Here is a 21,337-nt window from a genome sequence, read left to right on the forward strand (position 1 = left end):
TTTTTAATTTGGAGAGGTAAATGGAAATTAATGTGTTCAAGACTCCCAAATAGTTAAGTATGGTTTGGATTTTAAAACATAATATGGGTGGATACAAGGCATTGGTTTTAGTGTAAAGGAGAAATCTCTTATTACCATTTGGAACTTTGGACTGTAGTAGGCATTATTAAAAAAAATTATATATATATATAACTTGCTTAGGTTTTTGGATTGTAGACTGGGAAAGGGATTTGAATAGTCACATGTTTTAGTACATATATATTTCACTAGGAAAATGAAAAAAAACCTCTTGGATTTATTGGTTTTGGAAAAGATAAGGGAAGATGAAAGGATTTGAGAAATATTTTGTTGTTTTGAGAAGGTAATGGGAATTAATGTTTTGAGATTAAGAACAAAGGTTTGGTTTGGTTTCCAAGATAGGAAATATATGTTTACGAACCTTTAGAGTTGGTATGAACAATCTCGTTACTATTTGGAACTATGGATCTTAGTATTTGTTGATTGAATGGATATCCTGCCTAAGCTATTGGTCATGGAACACATTTTTAGTATGAGAATTTGATTAAGCTAGACTATCACGCATTGAAAGAGTGCTTAGCAATCTTCTTCAAATTATAGTGGAGTCAGAAGAAATAACGTTTTATGAAAGGATGTTTAGTAGCAATAGTTGCTAGAAACTATGAAAATGGAAGGGGTAAGGCCTCGTTAAAGAGGGGAAAGACGTTGAAAGGTATAAGCAAGGTTTAGAGGTTTTGATTGTGGACACAAATAATGCATGTCATCTTAGGCCTTTTACTTAGAATTATGAAGGTTGTTAGGCAAAATATGAGTCAATCATGATAGGAATTCACAAGAATATGAGCTTGCATCGATCAGCATGTCGAATCTCAGCTAACCCGTTATGCGTTAATTATGCATTCAATGTTCTATTTTTGTAGCCAATGCAAGAAATGAACGCAAACGGGGAAACTGGACTATCGCATACACGACCGCATGCGGAGAAACACTCCATTTCAAGGAAAACGCATCGATCAACGCATGGATGTTGCGGTAATCAGCCGTATGCGTCCATCGCATGGGAGTTGTGCTCATCAAGCGAATGCGGTCATCATGTAGAGTTGCAGTATTAAGCGAATGCGGCCATTGAATGATTGCGACTACGCGACAACGCATTCTATTGGAATCAATGCAAGGTAGGTGGAATGAACACATCAACACATCTACCTTGAGAAATCCAAAGCTGATATTGACATTTCACCTACCACGCCGTTAGTGGCAGAGGTTCAGAAAAGGACTAACGCGCCAAACGTCAGACTCAGAGCAGTCCAATTAATGTTGTCGACGACCCAAGCTCTATAAATAGAAGCCGATGAGCTGAAATTCATTTTATCCAAGGTTTTCGCCTAAGGTTCGTCTATGGCGGATCCTTGCGATCCAGACAAACGCATGAGAAGACGGCTGAAAGTTCTTCACCTCCTTCATCCATTTCGAGTGACGACTGGAGTTAGATCTCGAGAGAGTCAGCTCCTCCGCCTATCCATGGCACCATCAGTAGCCTTGACGCACATTTGCTGGAAGCAAAGCTTTGCTTCCAGCCGGTTATTTCTTTTTCCTTTCTTTTTCTATATTGTATTGTATGACATTTGAAATTAAGGGATTAATACAATTTTTTTCAATGCATTTCTCTGTTCCTTCGACTCCATCTCCATCTTCTTGCTTAGCACCATTACCTTCATTACAACACTTAGTGGGATTGCGTGGGTATTGCATACTTAGTCATGTGGATTAGGGATATGAAGCATGTAGCAACCCACCGAGAGGTGTGCGTTGCGTGAGTGTGTGAGTAATTTTATTTGTTTAGTGTGAAGATGCTGCAACGCCTGTCTATAGGCTACGCATTGCTTGTCGATGAGAAAGCGACAATCAACTGCCCAAGAGGGTAAGTGGTTGGACGCATTAAGCAAGGTATGCATTGTTCGCTAGGGATAGTAACAATCTTCCATCAACCAAGTTCACGCGTTTGTCTTGTCTTATGTTATGCCCAACACCCCTTTAGAGCTACTCGAGATAGAGTCTAAAGAAAGAACCTAATGACTCGAGAGAGCTAGGTGAGAATCTAGACTCAAGAGAGCGAGATTAGATTTGCATAAGCAAGAGATAGGGACTTAGAGATAAGCTCTGTTTGTCAACACTGCATCGCGTGCACCCTAGGAATAAGAATGATGATATGTGGTCACCTTGTTTGTGTATCATCGCATAGACAAGAATTAGAGGCTTATGTGTAGGCCTTATAGACACCTTTGCACATACATCGCATGCGTTTTAGCATTAGAAGCCGTAGCATTCGCATCGAGAGGTGGTTTACTATTGTATGAGTGTTGCATGATCGCATTAGTTTGCGTTGACTAGGGTTGTCCTTATGGTCACTCTTAAGAGTTGCAATGAAAACATCTCCTCATTTTATCTATTTCCCATACATTTATTTCATGTCAAGGTTTATCGCATCTCTACCTTTCATGCATATTCTTATTGCGTTGTCTGATAGATAAGAGTAGGAGTAGGATTAACATAGCAACATCCCCTCCATTCTTTTGTTCAACCGCCACATGCACAATTACCGCAAACATATAGCTACAAGTCCCTATGTTCAACCTTGGATTACCCAAGAAACTTGCGTTCATGTTATACTTGGTGTGAACGCAAGAAAACTTGTGGCAGGACGCATGGTCATCGCATACATTCGATTAACACATTTTTCATTCCAGCGCATGACCATCGACGCATGACTATCAACACATATATTAGGAATATGCATCGCATACCGTGTCCAAGGGAAGTTGGTTGTCGAGTAAAATTGACTTCCAATTTTCCGTCATCAAATATCTAGAACAAGGAATTAATGAAGCCATTGATTTGATTTGAAGGTGAAAGTAATCTAGCTCCAAGTAAGAAACAAGCTATATGAGCATTAAGATTGAGTAAATTTGATCTCCCAGAATGACCCCTAGTACTAGAGATGAACTTGAGTTGAGATAAACTTCCATCCTTAAGGCTCTTCATAGAAGGACTCCAGTAGAGTTGGAATAGCCTAAGTCACTAATACAAGAACCATTTAGCAAAGTGTTTCATATGTGCCTTAAAGTTTTGCCTTGGAGCACACCAGCTTTGTTTATTAGGAAAAAAAGATGATTCACGCGACTTTGTACCAACTATTACGGATTGAATATGATAGCGTATCTCGGTTGCAGAAGATTGTTAGGGTAATTAGGTGCCGAATCCAAATTCTGAAACCTGAACTTGAGATGCCATGAAAGATATGTTTTCTGTTGCATGGACAATGAAGTGACCCACTCTATGGAGTGTGAAAATTCTCAATATAGATGTATGCAATCATGAAGGCCTTTATCTTAGAAACCGTCATAAGGTAATGGTTACAGCTATTATGAGGTTATGGTGATGTATTTTGGAATGAAAAATTCTCTACAGTATATGGGGACTTCAAGAGCTTCATTTAAGTGAGATTTATAGACTCGTGATAGAAGGGTCTAAATGGTGATATGTGTTTGTTTTAAGATTAAAGAGTAACATGATATTGTCTCAGATAAGTTATACAATTCATGGTAGGAGGTAAAGACTTTCTGAAACGTGGAGTTAGTGCTAATTAAAAGTTCTTTGGTAGAATTATCGGTCTGAAGAAGCAATTTGGAAACATGAGGATAAGACAAGAACTAAGTATCACGAGCCTTTAAGGACTTGAACTTTCGAGGGCGAAAGTTTCTTAAGGAGGGAAGAATGTAACATCCCGAATTTCAGGAAAATTTAAGTTAATTATCTAAAATTATTGAGTTTGAATTTCCCTTTCATTTGGAAAATTGTGATTAAGTTGAAATAATTGAAATTTTTTTATTAGTTAAATTGAATTTAATTGGTTATATATTCGAACTAATTATCTTGAAAATATTGAATTTTGCTTCCCTTTGATTTTGGATTTTAGGGCAAACTTAAAAAAAAATTAAGGAGATAATTAATTTCATGTGGTTTTGAATTGATTTAAATATTTGGAAGAATTTAATTCGTATCAAATTGATGGATCTTATGCCATTTAATTTTAGTTTTTGAAGCCTAAATTAAGATAATTTGAAAAGATAATCGATTTATTAATTTAATAGAAGGGACATTTTTAAAAATAAAAAATATTTACAAATATTTACACTTTATAGCAAAAAGTTCCAAAAATACAAAGCATTTTTAGAACTTTTGTTATAAAGTGTAAATATTTTTGGGATTTTTCTATTGATAAGAATTTCCCTTAATAGAAGATTTTGGATATATTGTTATAAAATATTTTATTTATCTTTTCAAAATTTGAAAAAAAAATGAAAGAATTGAGATTTTTAGGAATTAAATGAGAGTGAAAAGAGCCAAACAAATCGGGGAGAAAGCAATTCGATTTTTCATCCACAACTTTCACAAAATTGTTAATTGCCAGAATTTGAACCATTGAATCGTGCTCAAATTTGGTCCGTTCGAGACATATAGAGTTTCATTTTGAATGGTTGGATTGTTGTTTGAAGCTCTGGTTTGTTCATAATTTCTACTGAATAAAATTTGTAAAACTAGAAATTCCCCTTCTCTTAGCCTAAACGATTTATGCCGTCCAACAACAACACCCACTGCCTATCTATGGTTGCCACCGCTGCTGATACCATTGTCACCGAAATTGATATTTTGGGTAAGTTTTAGAATTCTTAGAGGTTCTTGACCACCCATTAGCTTTTGGCCCAATTGGTTGATATCCTTTACGTTTCACTTTTAGATTGAAGTTTGGGAGCGTTTCTGGTCACTGGCCAACAAGGGAAACTGGTTTTTGAACATTTACTATTTGAAATTTGGAGATCAGTGGCGTGCTTTCTAGCAGGATTTACGATCGTTCGGTCCTTTCGTTGGTTTTAGTTCAAGTAAATTATTGGAGTTGGTTGTCGAGATAATTGTCCTTGACTTAATTTGAGGTAAGTGGTACTATTACCTATGCCTTCGTGCCAGGCGGTCTAGATTAGATTTACAAAGTTAATTAATGGACTTTAGAAGCATGATTTTGATTTTGTGATATACTTGTTGCATGACAGTTATGAGTATTATGAGCATGTTTGAACTTCCATGTTATGCTATGATATGTGCAGCGAAAACAGTACTGAAATTATGTATGTGATGCATGATTAGACCAATAGGACAGTTTATCGTCTCGCCTTGATGCATGTTTATTTCAGAGGATCGATGGGTCTAGTTTCATGTTTGACAGTGTGCCTTCGGGCCACTAGATATGCATAAATCGACAAATTCAGCTCATGTTACTTTTCCATATTTGATGATGTGTTTTCGGGCCGCTAGACATGCGTGAATCGACAAGTTCACGTTCATGTTACTTTTCCATGTTTGAGTGTACTTTCGGGCCGCTACACATGTGTGAATCGACAGGTTCACGTTCATGTTACTTTTCCATGTTTGACAGTGTGCTTTCAGGCTGCTAGACATGCGTGAATCGATAGGTTCACGTTCATGTTACTTTTCCATGTTGGACGGTGTGCTTTCGGGCCGTTAGACTTGCGTGAATCTACAGGTTCACGTTCATGTTACTTTTTCAGGTTTGGCGTTGTGCCTTCGGACTGCTAGACATGCGTGAACCGATAGATACACGATTATGTTTCTTTTCCCATGATTAACGATGTGCCACCAGGCCACTAAACATGCAAGTTAAGGCAAGCCAAGTTATTCCTTTAGTTAGCCATTCAGGAACAACTTCACCATGAAAGTTCCACTAGCCACAAGCATTCACTACATGTGATTGCACAACCTGATCCCGGTAAATGGGATGACTTATTGGGTATTGTTCTACTCATCCTTTATTCCTTTATGTTTTTCAGGAAATGACAAGAACAGGTTGGCGAGTGACAGACAGGACCTGTGACAGAGCCAATGGGGACAAGAGAAGTCACTTCCACACAGTCTATGTTTTTGTCATTTGAATGTTTTGAAACTAGAATTTGACATGAGATAACAAATTTTAACGTTTTGAATGTTTCCTTTATGAATATTATTTTTAGGGGACCCCGAATAAAAGTTTTATTTATTTGTTTTCGAGTTTATTTTGGAAAAACTATCCTTATTGTTTTAATGAATTTTTTTAAACAAAATATTTGGGTTTTAAATGTGTATTTAGTCGTAACGGCCTTTGTCAGAATACTCGAAAGGTCGGATCGTTACAATTTAATTTATAAGAATTAAAAATAAATCTAAAAAAGCAAAATTCATTTTCATTTAAATTAAATCATTCTTCAACTGAGTTGTTCAACTTCAACTTGGTCAAACTTTATTATTTATAGAAAAATAGTTATTTTTAGGAAAAAAAATAAAAAGAAAATTGGGGGTAGATAGAAATGTCAACCAATTTCTAATGTCAAGAAAGGCCAAAAACTGCACTTTTTTTTTTCTCCCCAAATATATCACTTGGTTTTTTTTAAAAGATACGACATTTTTCTAATTTGTTGTTTTAAGACTTTTAGTTTTAGCTTATTTTGAAGAGTTGTTCAAATTTATTGATTTTAATCAATTTACGAGAAATTAACTATCTATTTCCTTTATTTCTTGTGGGCTCTATTTCTAATGTTTGAAAAGTTTGAAAGTTGAAACTAAAACAAATATTTTCAAAGTTTAATAACTAATATGTAGAAGACAAAATTTCAAGTTTTTGAGATATTGAATTGAATTATAAAATCTAGAGATAATATATTGGAGTTAGAAAATTTATGTTTGGAGTCTAGAGTTGTAAAATTAGGTTTTTCGATAAATATACAAAAAAGAGAAAAAGGGAAATATAGAGTTTATGATAAATGTGTAAATTTTAATAATAAACATTATTAAAGTTAAGTTATTTAACACCGACTTATGAAGTCAGTGGGCCAAATACCTCATTATAATTTTTTATTTATAACACTATTCCTGCTACACAAGTTTATGTTTTGTTATCATTTTTTTTAATTTTTACAAATTAAAGGTTGAAAACTTAAAAAAACATGTTTTCTAAAATATATATTTTTTAAAATTTGGTTATCGCTTTAAATATTTATGTTAAAAAATTGATAGAATAGGACTTTTGGTAACTATTTCGTTTTTTGTTCATGGGTTTTGAAAATTAAACATATGTGCTACTTCCACCTAAATTTTTTTTCCGTTGATTATCTACTTTTTACTAATAGTTTAAAAAACCAAGTCAAAATTTGGAAACTAAAAAAGTAATTTTCAAAAACTTATTTTTGTTTTTGAAATTTGGTTAAGAATTCAATCTGAACTTAACAAAGACGCAAATTATTGTAAGAAATAAGAAGAAAATAAGTTTAATTTGAAAAACAAAAAACAAAAAACGAAATGGTTATCAAACGGGACTTAAAAAGCAATATTTATGCTCCTTTTCTTCTACATTGATAAAAAACTAGTTTTTTTAATAAATAAAGTGCCATATCGCAGTTTTTAATTAAGTGTAACCCGATATAACTTAGGATGACAAAATTTATTTCCTAAGTAAAAACTTTTTTTTTTTTTTTCCTTTTGTACAACTAGAAACTAAAAGTGACTTTGACCTAAATTTTGGTTTCTTTTTTTCTTTAAAAAAGAAAAATGGTTTCCTTTTTGGAGTGATTTCAAAGCGTATATATACTTTTTTTCTATTTATAACGAAGAGCGTGTGTGTATATATACACAGATACACATATGTATTTGTAAAGCGCGTAATATAACGAAAGGAGGCCGGAGGGGTGGGAGTCAAGAGTCAACCATTTCAAATGATTCATATTTCATAAGCAGAGTGATTACGAGGGCGCTGCCGCCTTCTCTCTCTCTCTCTCTCTTTCGAACCTTCGTTTAAACAAAAAAGAATTTCCCTTTTTCTCTTTTCTGGGTATTTTGAATCTTTGATTGCTGGGTATTTTGAATCTTTGATTGCCGATGAAGTGAAAAGGCTTAGAAAACTCTGAGATTTTCCTTTTTTTTTCCTCATTCATTCATTCAATTTAAATAAATAAATCAAATCAAATTTCGGAATTTCGAGGACACTGAAGCCGGCCTGCTTCTTGTTGTTGTTGTGGACTTGTGGGCAAGGGGAGAAGGGTCCGCTCCGCACGTCTTAATTTCTCTCGTTTCTTTTTACCCTTTTTGTTCTTTCTCGAGAAAAAATCTCTCTCTTTCTTCCGTCTTTCATCATACGCTCCTCCCCCTCGGCTCCCTCTCTCTCTCTCTCAGCCTTTAATTTGAATTCTATACGCTCCCAAACGCTTACTTCTTCATCATATCTCTCTGTATTTCCTCTTTTTTATGCTGTTTATTCTCCTATCACTACCTAAGTTGCTGTCTACCCAGATTTCTTTGGTGGGGTTCTCGTTATCTTTCGAGGTATTTCATGGTTTCTTTGATTTTTGTTCTTTTCATGGGGTTTGGGTTGTTGTGATTTGGGGTTCTTGTTAATGTGTCTTTCTTTTTTTCTTTTTTTTTTTTTTCCTGGGTTGCTTTCGTTTTCGGATGTCCTAATCTGCATTCCGTTTTTGGGTTGTCTCAATGCGACTTTGGATGTTTCTGGTTATTTGATTGCTTTACTCTTCGCGTTTGTTGTTGTTGTTATTCTATTATCTATAGGCTTCAGTTTTCTTTTAGCTTAGTTTTTGTTTGGGGTTCTGGGTTTAGAAAGGTTGTTGGTAACAGAAATATAAAGTTGGATATGAGTTTCTACACGGTTTAGTTTTTCTTTAATGGTAATTGAATTGGTTCCATTGGGGGTTTAGTTAGTGCCAATGTGTTTGCTGTTTTGTCTTCTTCATTCTTTCCATTGGTTTTCACTCATGATTCTGAACTCTTGGAGGTATTTCATGAAGTGCTCAATATCATCCATGTTCTTAGTCTTTTTCTCTTTTGGGTGTTCTGGTTTTTGGCTAATAATCTTTGGATCAATGGACAGAATATTGGATAATGAATTGAGATGCTTTCTTTTTCTTTTAGAGAAGCATCTATGTGTTAGTTGATATAGATTTATTTGCCAATTCATTATTGGAGGAAACAAGCTGGTTCTCAAAAATAAAAAAAAGAAAAAAAAGAAAAATTTGGCAGAGTTATTGAAAACTGTTTTCTTTTTGGTTTCCCTTTTGCGCCACCCGTTTTGGTTATTGCAATATGCGAAATGTTAACGAAAGTAGTTCTTATCCCCTTTTTTGTGATAGTGGGTGCTTCGTAGTTCCTTTTATAGACTTGTTTTTTGCCAGTCTTATCTTGGCACAATCTGGCTTGAAAGGAATAGGAGGATTGTCAAAAGTGCTTTTGAAGTTCTTTCTTGTAAGTTGGAACTCTAATTCGTCATATTACTTTTGGAGGCTCCTCCCCCTACGTTCCATGTTGGTCTGTGTATTCTTAATATCCTGCCTGTACTTTCATTCTTCTTAAAGAAAGCGACTCTTTTATAACAAGCTGTCCCGATCTAAATTGGTGAAAACACCCTTCTCTAGAAATATTTGTGGGTTTTGACGTGTCCTTTGAGAGAAGTGTATGGATAAATTAGGGTCCTAACCTCTTACTTAAGTCCCCTAGAGCTTAACCATAAGCTGCCTAATCTGGTGAAAACACACTTCTCGAGAAAGATCTCTGGATTTTGACATGCCTCTCGAGAGAAGTGTCGTCTTAGTACTAAAAGCCAGCTTTGCTTTATAACAAGCTATTCCAATTATGGAAGATTTTTATGGCCACTGTTGGTTCTTATGAAAATACCGTTTTTGTAGAAAGATTAACGGGTTTTTATGTGTCACTTGATATAAATTTTCCTTTGGCTTTATATACCGGTTATTGACAATAGCAGCCTAGTTAGTTTCTGTATAGATGTTTGGAGTAATGACTGGTTCTTGTAAATGAGAAGGAATTTGACAGATAGGGAGGTGGAAGGTTTGGTTTGCTATCTTGGATATCCTAAGAAAGAACTTCTGGCGAGGGAATCCTCGTCTCTTTGCACTCTAATGTTGTTGAAATATCTAAGCTTCACCATAAGAATCCAGAACAGGCAATCATGGGTTTGTCTTTTGTCCCATCAGTTTTAAAATACTGAGGATGTGGAGCATTTGCTTTTTGTGTCTTGTGGCTAAATTGTTCATTTTGTCTTCCCTGGTGTTTTTCTGTGGCTAAGCTTTGTAAGCACAGTACTTTTTTATTTTGACAAACTAGAGAGCTTTCCTTATTTTCCTTTTAAAAGGTCCAACTTACCAATCCCCTCTTATTTTTCAACGTCATTTCTCTGTAGAGGAGTTTCTTATCCTATGAAGGTTCTTGATGAAGGAGCAATCTTTCCCCTTGTTAACACTCTAAATACTTATTTTTCTTGGGTACACCTATTGATTGACATTTTATGTTCTCAGTTCTTGCAAGTTCTTATTTTTACTTTTTCTAACTCGTTTTTATGCATGTAGGCATTCTATTGATAAAAATGTCATCTGCAAATCCTTATTTTGATGACATTCGGACCAAACCTGAGGTTATTGATCCTCCCCAAGATGATGACATGATGGATGTTAGTGAAAGTGTGAGTGATCCTGCTCGAAATGGAGGAAAACCTAACGTTGCTGTCTCTAGCAGTGTTCGTGAGCTGTTGGAGTGCCCTGTTTGCTTAAATGCTATGTACCCTCCCATTCATCAGGTCTGTTGTCAACTTTCTAAGGTCTTTTGAATGAAATTGTTTTCTTGTTTAGAGAGAGGGCCTGGGTGAAGTTGGTGGTATCAATGATGGACTGATGGAGTTGGTGGCGATGTTAGTTATGGAAAAGGTTTTGGTGGTGGGTTTGTAAGATTTAGGTTTTGGTGGTGGGTTTGGAAGATTTAGGTTTTGGAGGTGGATTTGGTGGTGGGTTAGGCAGGGGCTTCCCTAAACTTTGAAAAATCTCATTAATTATACCATATATCAATACAACTTTGTTATTATTACCACATGAAACTATTCTCATGGTTATGGAAGAAATTACATAAATATCTGTCAAAAGAATTAATATAACAAAAAAACAAAAGCACTAAGCAGGGTGGAAGATGAGAAAACAACCCCCTCTAAACCTCCAATTGACTTGAATTAATAGAGTTGTATGATTACAACATAAATTGGGTACTGATTCCAAACAAGTAATATAATCCCAAATCTCCTTAAAACTCCTGAACTCTCTTCAAAGAACCTATGAATGATGGTTTTTTTCATTCCACAGGTCACATAGAATTCCTCTAATCTAATTTGTCCACACGATTTTGGCCTTTGACTTAAAGGCGTCTCTGGAAGGCATCATGTAGGGCACACATATTCAGCAGTTTAACCAAGAACTAGAAGCCTTACCATACCTTGGGAGACATGATTTAGGCTCTTGTTCCTATATAAAATACACCGGTTTCGTTTGGATTAGTATAGCAGGTTAATGGAAAATCTTAAGATATTTGTGCTTTCCATGGATGTAGTCAGTTCCTTGCTCAGATTCTTCGTTTTGGCAATTAAAAAAATAGAAGAATGACTTAATCTGGTTATCACAAAACGAATTTGGAGGTAGAAAGCTGTTTTCCTCTTTAACATGGACCAAATGTTCTCCTTGAGTTTATGAATAATGTGAAAGCTCTGATTTTTTTCCCCATATTATTGAGAATACCATTTCTTTCTGGGATATATGAAAATTATTTTTGTATCTTGTATTCTTATGTTATGTCAATTAAAATTCTGTTGCAGTGTTCGAACGGTCACACGTTGTGTTCCGGTTGCAAGCCTAGGGTGCACAACCGATGTCCAACCTGCAGGCATGAACTTGGCAATATCAGATGTCTTGCATTAGAGAAGGTGGCTGCATCTCTGGAACTTCCATGTAAATATCAAACTTTTGGATGTGCAGGCATATACCCATACTATAGCAAGCTGAAACATGAATCTCAATGTGTGTATCGACCATATAACTGTCCATATGCGGGATCGGAATGCACAGTTATCGGTGATATTCCATTTTTGGTAGCCCACCTCAAGGATGATCACAAAGTTGACATGCATAATGGGAGCACATTCAATCACCGTTATGTCAAGTCAAATCCGCAAGAGGTCGAAAATGCCACCTGGATGTTAACGGTACTATTCTTTTTCGTCTTATTTGATCATGTTTTGGTTTTTGGCCTGTTGAACCTTGTTCAACATATGTCCAAATGAAGGTTTACATTCTGATAGAAAAGGCTTTATGAGTTGAGAATAAACAGACTGACAACAGACATGTCCTTTTTTATTAGATCGGGAGTTCGGATCGTATATGTTTCAAATTATGAAGGTCAGGCACGCAACTGATAACCTTTTTCTGTTTGGTTTCTAGGTTTTCAGCTGTTTTGGTCAATACTTTTGTTTACATTTCGAAGCTTTTCAGCTCGGAATGGCTCCCGTTTACATAGCTTTCTTGCGGTTTATGGGCGACGATAATGAAGCAAAGAACTACAGTTATAGTCTTGAGGTTGGTGGAAATGGGAGGAAGATGGTGTGGCAAGGAGTGCCAAGGAGTATTCGGGACAGTCATCGGAAGGTCCGAGACAGTTTTGACGGTCTTATTATCCAACGTAATATGGCACTCTTCTTCTCGGGGGGAGATCGGAAAGAATTGAAACTCAGGGTAACTGGTAGGATTTGGAAGGAGCAGTAATAGTCTGTTTCTGATCACTTTTTCCTGATCTATGTTTAGATCCTTAGAAAGTAAAAGTAGGCTAATTAGAGTTATGATATAATAGATCTCCAATCATGCAATGTGTAGTTATTTTATTTTTAGTTTCAATATTCAAAGGGGCAAACTCTGTTTGCTTGTGGGAGAAATCAAATACATGAACTGGACTGCAAAAACCTGTGTTCTTCACTCTTGCAAGAGAGGTGTTCTGTTATTTTTCTCTTTATTATTATTATTATTATTTTATATTTTTTTCCTTTCTGCCCCTCAGAGGACTTAAAATTACATTTGTAGGTCCAGCAGTTATTTCAATGGAAAAGGGAAAAAAAAAAAAGAAAAAAAAGAAAAAAAAACTATAGATCTATTTAACATGATTGAAATTTGATGTTTAAGAAAATAGTTGTAAACGTGATTTTCCAATCATTAATTAATTATTAGTGGTCTAACTAGATCAATATTTACGTCCATACTAATTATGTAAAATTATTGATGGCAGTAAAAGGTCAAAAATGGATATATTTATGAAAGTTGATATTTATTTTAATATAAATAATATGCATTTGAACTTATTGTTGTGTGTAAATTTATAGACAAATATTTAAGAATAAATAATATTTCAATAGAAAACAACTGTAAAACAATTATTTGGTTTAAAGCTACCAAAAGTTGTAGCACATTTATGTCCATTTGGAGTTGGATCCTAAAATCATTTTGCCTAATTTATAAATGACTTCTTTTAATGAATTTATACTTTTGCTCAAAATTATTGTTTTTGTTAGGGGTAAAAATCATGACTTTGTTCTATACCTTTTGGAGTCCTTCAGCTTTAATTTTTAAAATATGTTGTATTAATTCCCAAATTTTGTTTAAAAATTATTAACATTCTTGCCAAATTTGCCAAATTTACAATGTATATGTTGATTAATGTTGAGTTATATTATTTCGGCTCTTATATCATTATTCATATTACATGAACCTGCATTTAAAAATCCGTCTTTGAAATTTAATATTAGGTTTCAGAGTAGCCTAAGGATTTTATTAAATGCAATACAAAAGTTTAAAAGATTTCATGATTAGAATGAAAAGTATATAAAATATTAGAATGAGATTAGCTAGAAATAATGAAAGGATGAGCATGTCATTAGAGCTGTGTTTATGTTGGTAATCACTAATCACATTGTTTTTAGTAAAAATTCTGCCGGATCTTTTGATCTTTGTTCGTTTTGCTAAGGTTGAGCACAGGTGGGATATTAAGATCCTTAAAGCTATTGTTGTGGTGGAAGGTCTTTCTGACCTCGTCTCCTGGGTTTTTTCTTTTGGTCCCTCCCTTTGATTGTATTGATCTTGTCAATGCGATTAATCGGATGGGAGTAATGTTTTTGAGTTGGCTAGTTTCATTGAGGTGATTGGTTCATTGTGTATAGAGGCCCGAGTGGGGTCGGTTATTTGGTGCCCTAGATCGGCTAATGGCGCTGCCCATGCCTGGTGTAACGGTCATGCTTGTCCAGGGCCTGTTGCCCATGGCCGCATGCCCAATCCAACCCCCTTCTAGCATATTTTCATGTCCTGTATTGTATTAGTTTAGTTAGCTTGCTTTCTTTACATTTTCATTGTAAGTGACCACTCGCCCTTTTGCATATGCAAGGGCGCCAGTTGGCTTTTTGTTCAGAATGCACTATATGGGGATAAGACTAACCATCATTTCCTCATACCCGGAGTAGTACTCTATAAAGCCGTTGTTGTTGCTTATTGCTTTCTAGTCTACTACAATCTTTCTTTCTTTATTCACACTCACAAATCTTCTTACGAAAACCTTTTCTCCAAACCCGTTTTCTAAAACCGTTTTCCCTAAAACGGGGGTGGAGGTTGCAAGAGGCACTCGGTGTGCCATCGGCAGTCCGTAATCGAGTTGGCTGGCTTGTTCGTGAGCGGGAACAAGTGCCGCACAATCGCTAAGAGAAGCTTCCGAAAGAGCGATTGTGACAGTTGGTATCAGAGCCAGGTTGGCTTATAGAGGGAAGATCAGTGATCATGTCGGCGACGAAGAACTTGAACAAGTCCCATGTGGACAGATTGGTAGAGATAGAAGAACAAATGCTCTACCTGAGAGAGGTCCCAGATAATGTTCGTTTCCTTGAGACTCGGCTACAAGAAGTTGCCGAGAAAGCCGATGGAATTGATGCGGTGGTTGGCCGCCTAGACGGATTACCCGTCAGAGAATTGATGATGAGGGTAGAGACCCTCGAGACCAAAACAGTACGGTCCGGCAACTTTGAACGAGGCGATAGCTCCTCGGGTTCTGTTGCCCACATAGAGGAGCGTGTCGAAGAGCTGGACAGCTCCCAAAAAGCAATACTTCAGATGGTAACCGACCTATCTGAAGACTTTCGATCGGCCCTGGATGTCGTCAGAGCCGAGATAGCGGATGTGAGTGCGAGGGTGAATCTCACCATCCGAGCGGTAGGGAACCAAGCCCCACCTGGGGGCGCAGGGGCAGTAAGCCGAATAAAAATCCCAGAACCAAAACCCTTCTGTGGGGTGCGAGAAGCGAAAGCCCTGGAAAATTTTATCTTCGACCTTGAGCAATACTTCAAGGCGACGAACACAGTGCTGAAGAGTCGAAAGTCACAATAGCAACGATGCATCTAATTGAAGATGCAAAACTGTGGTGGAGATCACGATTTACAGACATACAGGAAGGACGTTGCACTATTGATACTTGGGATAGATTGAAACAAGAACTTCGTTCGCAGTTCTTCCCTGAAAATGTTGAGATCTTGGCTCGACGAAAACTCAGAGAGCTAAAAGCAAACAAGTAACATCAGGGACTACGTAAAACAGTTTGCAGGACTCATGTTGGACATACGAGATATGTCCGAAAAAGACAAGGTCTTTTGCTTTGTGGAGGGGCTGAAACCGTGGGCAAAAGCAAAACTATACGAACAGAGAGTACAGAATCTCCCCTCTGCCTATGCGGCAGCTGAACGACTATACGACCTTAGCACTGACTCACAAGATGTGAGGAAGCAATCAACTTCCTCAAATGAGGAAAACAGAAACAGCCGTTCCAGCCCTCCCAGGCCTGGGGGAGGAGACAAGAACACAGGGGGGGACCGTAAATCATCCCAACCGAGATCGGGAAACAACTGGCGGGGGCCGCCACAACAGCATAACAATTACAATCGCCCCCTGTCTTGTTTCATATGTAGAGGGCCACACAGGGCGCGTGAATGTCCAAATCAAACCGCGTTTAGTGCTTTTCAAGCCACACTAGCCTCTACCTCCGGAAACGAGGCCGAACTAGAGGAGACGGTAACCGAGCCAGCGGCAGAAATTGAGAATCCCAGGATGGGGGCATTGAAATTCCTGTCTGCACTCCAGAAGAATATGGGAAAGGCGACGGAGCCACTAGAGAAAGGTCTCATGTATGTGGACGCTTGGGTCAACCAAAGATCGGCCAAAACCACTATGGTTGACTCTGGGGCTACCCATAACTTCATGGCGGAAACGGAAGCTCGCCGCCTGAACTTGAATTGGGAAAGAGATGCAGGAAAGATGAAAGCTGTGAATTCCGCAGCCCTACCGATTTCGGGGATAGCGAAGAGAACTCCGGTAAAGTTAGGAGACTGGAAGGGCCTCGTCGACTTCGTGATTGTCAAGATGGATGATTTTGATGTGGTACTGGGGATGGAATTCCTACTTGAACATAAAGTCATACCAGTGCCCCTCGCCAAATGCTTAGTCATTACCGGATCTACACCGACCGTAGTCCAAGCAAGTATCAAGCGGCCAAATGGAGTGAGAATGATCTCAGCCCTCCAATTGAAGAGGGGCCCGGCCCACGACGAACCCTTGTTCATGACCATCCCAGTAGAATCGGTTGAGTCCACTGAGGAGGAGATCCCCCAAGACGACCTATTTGTCTTGGAAGAGTATCGAGACGTCAGGCCGAGAAGCTTGCCCAAGTCCCTACCCCCACGAAGGGGGATTGACCATGAGGTCGAGTTGTTGCCAGGGGCAAAGCCGCCTGCCAGGAAGGTATATCAGATGGCCCCGCCCGAATTGGCTGGGCGTCGAAAACAGTCAGACGAGTTGTTAGGTATGACTCAGCTTAGCTTCGATATCCAGCAGAGTTCCGCGGTCGGAAAGGCGGCCCTCGAAGTGTGCGACAGACAGCCACTCAGGCCACACTTGGTGAACCACCCTTATGCAGGCAAAAGTCCTCAGACACATAACTTCACTAAAGAGTGGAGCAAAACCCCTGAGACAGCTCGCGCCTACCTAGAAAGAGCATCAAGGAGAGTGAAGAAATGGGCTGGTAAGAAGCAGAGGGCCCTTGAGTTTCAAGCTGGGGACAAGGTCCTGATCAAACTACGACCCGGACAGTTTCAGTTCCGAGGCCAGAGAGACCAACGGCTAGTAAGGAAATACGAAGGTCCAGTGGAGGTAATTGAGAAGGTCGGGAGAACCTCATATAGGGTTCAGTTACCCTCATGGATGAAGATTCATTCGGTCATCGGTGTGAACCTCCTGAAGCCCTATCATCCCGAACCCGAGGATGGACAGCGGAACATGCTAAGGCGCCCATCAGTCACGATGAAGAGTTTTGCTGAGAAAGAAGTTGCACAAATCTTGGGTAAACGTACGCGCCGCAGTGGAAGACCCAGACGAGAACTGACAGAGTTCTTGGTGAAATGGAAGGATCTCCCCGATGAAGAGATCAGTTGGGAGCGGGCCGAAGACTTGAAGAATGCGGCTCCGGCCATCGCAGGTTTTGAACAAGGTCGGTTGACGGGGACGTCAACCAATTAAGTGGGGGAGAATGTAACGGTCATGCTTGTCCAGGGCCTGTTGCCCATGGCCGCATGCCCAATCCAACCCCCTTCTAGCATATTTTCATGTCCTGTATTGTATTAGTTTAGTTAGCTTGCTTTCTTTACATTTTCATTGTAAGTGACCACTCGCCCTTTTGCATATGCAAGGGCGCCAGTTGGCTTTTTGTTCAGAATGCACTATATGGGGATAAGACTAACCATCATTTCCTCATACCCGGAGTAGTACTCTATAAAGCCGTTGTTGTTGCTTATTGCTTTCTAGTCTACTACAATCTTTCTTTCTTTATTCACACTCACAAATCTTCTTACGAAAACCTTTTCTCCAAACCCGTTTTCTAAAACCGTTTTCCCTAAAACGGGGGTGGAGGTTGCAAGAGGCACTCGGTGTGCCATCGGCAGCCCGTAATCGAGTTGGCTGGCTTGTTCGTGAGCGGGAACAAGTGCCGCACAATCGCTAAGAGAAGCTTCCGAAAGAGCGATTGTGACACCTGGCGCATGCGACGGTTGAGTTTTGGAATTTTGTTTGTGATTTTGGGGACTTCTCTTCTTTTCCATCTATGAAGAAGATGATTGATAACTTGTAGAAATACAAGTTATTTTACCTATTCTATCTAAAACAATTAGGAAAAAAGCTCTCAAAATGCGACAGTTTGCTAAGGAATTCATAAATGTAATTATTGAAGGAGCAACGAAGTTTCGTAGCGGAAGCGAGGATCGTCCCAATTTTAATTTTAATTTTTTTTCTACATAGAATGAAAATTACATAACATAAGTATGCAAAATACAGAAAATTTACAACATGCAATTGAAGGAGAAATATGAATTAGGGTTAGGAGAAATACATATCCTTGAAGAACAATTTCTTCGTATGATTCCTCTTCTCCGAATTGATCACGAACACGACAGTGAGGAACCACCACAATTGTTTCCTCTGTATTCTCTTCTGGATAGAGAATTCTCAGGAGGTATGGGCTCTGAGTTTTGGGAGAGGGAGAGTAGAGATAGGGAGGAGAAGTGTCTGGAAAAAATTACAAAGAACTCTCAAGATGAATATTCTGTGAAGAAGGAGAGTCTCTAAAACTAAACCACTTCACCATAATCTGATGAGAGAATTAAGGAGAGGGAAGTTATTTCCCTCCTTTTAAACTTAAATTTAAATTAAATTAAAATTAATTTTAATTAAAATAATAACTATATGTTATATCATATGTAACATATAATCTATAGTTTTTATATTATATCAAATACAATATATCCTATAGTTTTAATTCTCTCAATTATTTGTGGTATTTAATATAAATCACATTTATATTAAATTTAATTATATGAATCTCATCCATATAATTAATATTTGAATCATATTCAAATTTATTTCCTCTCTAAATAAACTTTATATTATAATGTATCAAATACATTATATTAATTATATCACATATAATTAATTCTCTCAATTAATTTGAACAATTCAAATTAATCCAAAATTAATTCTCAATAATCCCTGTTGAGCTATAGAGGAGACCTTATGGACCTATAGATTGAAACTCAATGGTACTTGAATAATTAATTAAACTCCTTTAGTTAAATTATTCAACATCCATTAATTGTCGGTGCCGGTCACATCATTAAAGACTGACAGCTGCACTCTTCGCATTATAGATATATTTCCGTGTCCACTGGATATAACTAGTCAATAATGCGATGACCATTCACAAATTGCTCATACGTACAGTTGGGCCAAAATTACCGTTTAGCTCTTATAGTTACATCTAACTCTTTAAGTATCACGGATCCCTCTAATAAATGCTTGTATTGTATAGTATTTGATATTTATTTCACATCTTGATTTTGCTCAATTGTTTGTTTTATTTGCTTTATCACAAACCAATAAACATAAAATCCCTGGTTATCTGTATGTAACTTAAGCATGTATATGGTGACATACAACTGGATCATATCTTAATTGATAACCAAAATGGTTTGTAGTATATGGATATAGGAGAGAAACCTTGTCTTGGTAACGCTACGGATGCGGCCCACTTTGTGGAATGGTCACAAGTGTTGTGACTTGTCACAGATGGTCTGATCCTGATCATTCGTGTAGGGGACATGCGAGCGGGGGTGTCCTATACAAAGAGTTTGTATAAGACCTGACTACAAAGTGTTAACATCTCGTTATATAACACCGTTCATGACAGAGACTTCACTTCACTAGGATGACCATAGGTAATATGACCTCAATCCTGGGTGAGTTGGGAACTCCTACCATTGAAGGCAGTCCTTGTTGGGGTTGATGCCCTAAAGTCTCATGTCCTATAGTTTGTAAACAGTTTGTATAAACGATTTTGTTGTATAATATATGATATTTATTTCACATCTTGTATTTTGCTCAGTTGCTTGTTTTATTTGCTTTACCACAAACCAATAAACATAAAATCCCTGGTTATCTGTATGTAACTCAAGCATGTATGTGGTGACATACACGTGGATCATGTCTTGAGTGATAACCAAAATGGTCTGTAGTATATGGATATAGGAGGGAAACCTTATCCTGGTAACGCTACGGATGCGGCCTGCTTTGTGGAATGGTCACAAGTGTTGTGACTTTTCATAGATGGTCTGATCCTGATCATTCGTGTTGGGGACATGCGAGCGAGGGCGTCCTATACAAAGAGTTTGTATAAGACCTGACCACGAAGTGTTGACGTCTCATTATATAACACCATTCATGACAGAGACTTCACTTTACTAGGATGACCATAGGTAACATGACCTCAATCCTGAGTGAGTTGGGAACTTTTGCCATTGAGGGCGGTCCTTTGATTTATATGGGTGCGAGTGACCAGGTCGTCGATTCAAACCTACCATTTTGGGAATTCGTCTGATTTGAGAGCTAGGAACTCAGCTACACAAGATGGAATTCAATCCTTCCCCGAGGCAAGGGTAAGTAGATAGATAGCTCCCTTAAGGGCTGATTCCGGAGCTTGAACGCTGTGGCGCCACACACCTTCTTTTGGCCCGAGAGGTACTCACACATAGTTGGACTATGTTGTATTATTCATTAGAGAAATCAGTGGTACTTAAGGAGTGAGATAGGGGCAAAACGGTAATTTGGCCCAGCTGTACTTACGAGCATCTGTGAAGGGTCATTGTACTCATGATTGGTTATATCCGATGGACATAGAAATATATCTGTGGTAAGAAGAGTTCAACTGTTGGTCTTCAGTAGAATGCCTGACAGTTAATGGATGGTGGATCTTGTGGCTAAAGAGTTTAGTCAGCTATTCATGCACCATTGGAGCTTCGAGCTATAGGTCCATTAGGTCCCTTGGGTAGCTTGAATAAAATCGAGAATCAGTGTTTGGATTAATTTGAAATGTTCAAATTGACAAGAGGAAGTTCGATTATATATGATATAATTGGACTGGTTAATTATATATGATATAATTGGCTAAATGTATGAGATACATTATTTTGGAGGAAATTAGATATAAATATGATTTATATCAAGTAGTGGATAAATTACTATAGTAGATATGTGATATCAAACTATAGAGTAAAAATATAATATGATTATATTTATTAATATTTTAATTGGTTAATTATATGATAATTAACCCAAAATAGCGCTCGGACGTGCGTTAGTGGGAACTATGTCAGTTATTGTAACCGATGAATTAAAATGAAATTTGTTTAATTTTGAATCGGTCGTCCAAAAAGAGGTCGAAGAGCGCGTTGGTGAAATCGTAATCGATCGCTTAAAATCGA

The 21,337-nt window shown here is 37.6% G+C and overlaps 1 protein-coding gene across 4 annotated transcripts; it reads left to right on the forward strand.

The window, feature by feature from the left end:
- The first annotated feature begins 7,774 nt into the window (after positions 1 to 7,774).
- On the forward strand, positions 7,775 to 12,985 carry LOC120080596 (E3 ubiquitin-protein ligase DIS1). Of its 4 annotated transcripts, XM_090315776.1 has the most exons (5): positions 9,616 to 10,214; positions 10,325 to 10,406; positions 10,491 to 10,717; positions 11,777 to 12,163; positions 12,399 to 12,985. In XM_090315776.1, exons 3-5 carry the CDS (start codon positions 10,508 to 10,510, stop codon positions 12,717 to 12,719), a joined length of 918 nt encoding a protein of 305 aa, XP_090171902.1. In that variant the 5' UTR covers positions 9,616 to 10,214; positions 10,325 to 10,406; positions 10,491 to 10,507; the 3' UTR covers positions 12,720 to 12,985. The 4 variants fall into 4 exon arrangements, with proteins under 4 accessions (XP_038891242.1, XP_038891243.1, XP_090171902.1 ...); XM_039035314.2 differs by lacking the exons at positions 9,616 to 10,214; positions 10,325 to 10,406 and adding an exon at positions 7,775 to 8,442; XM_039035315.2 differs by lacking the exons at positions 9,616 to 10,214; positions 10,325 to 10,406 and adding an exon at positions 9,276 to 9,372.
- Positions 12,986 to 21,337: the final 8,352 nt, after the last annotated feature.

Source organism: Benincasa hispida, chromosome 7 (genome assembly GCF_027475165.1).
Source record: "Benincasa hispida cultivar pf3 chromosome 7, pf3_genome.v1.1, whole genome shotgun sequence".
NCBI lineage: Eukaryota > Viridiplantae > Streptophyta > Magnoliopsida > Cucurbitales > Cucurbitaceae > Benincasa > Benincasa hispida.

Excerpts from the sequence above, each read along its gene's own strand:
- LOC120080596 (XM_090315775.1), top strand. Across the intron at positions 10,718-11,776 it reads TGTACCCTCCCATTCATCAG|TGTTCGAACGGTCACACGTT; the intron begins GTCTGTTGTCAA and ends ATTCTGTTGCAG. Across the intron at positions 12,164-12,398 it reads ATGCCACCTGGATGTTAACG|GTTTTCAGCTGTTTTGGTCA; the intron begins GTACTATTCTTT and ends TTTGGTTTCTAG.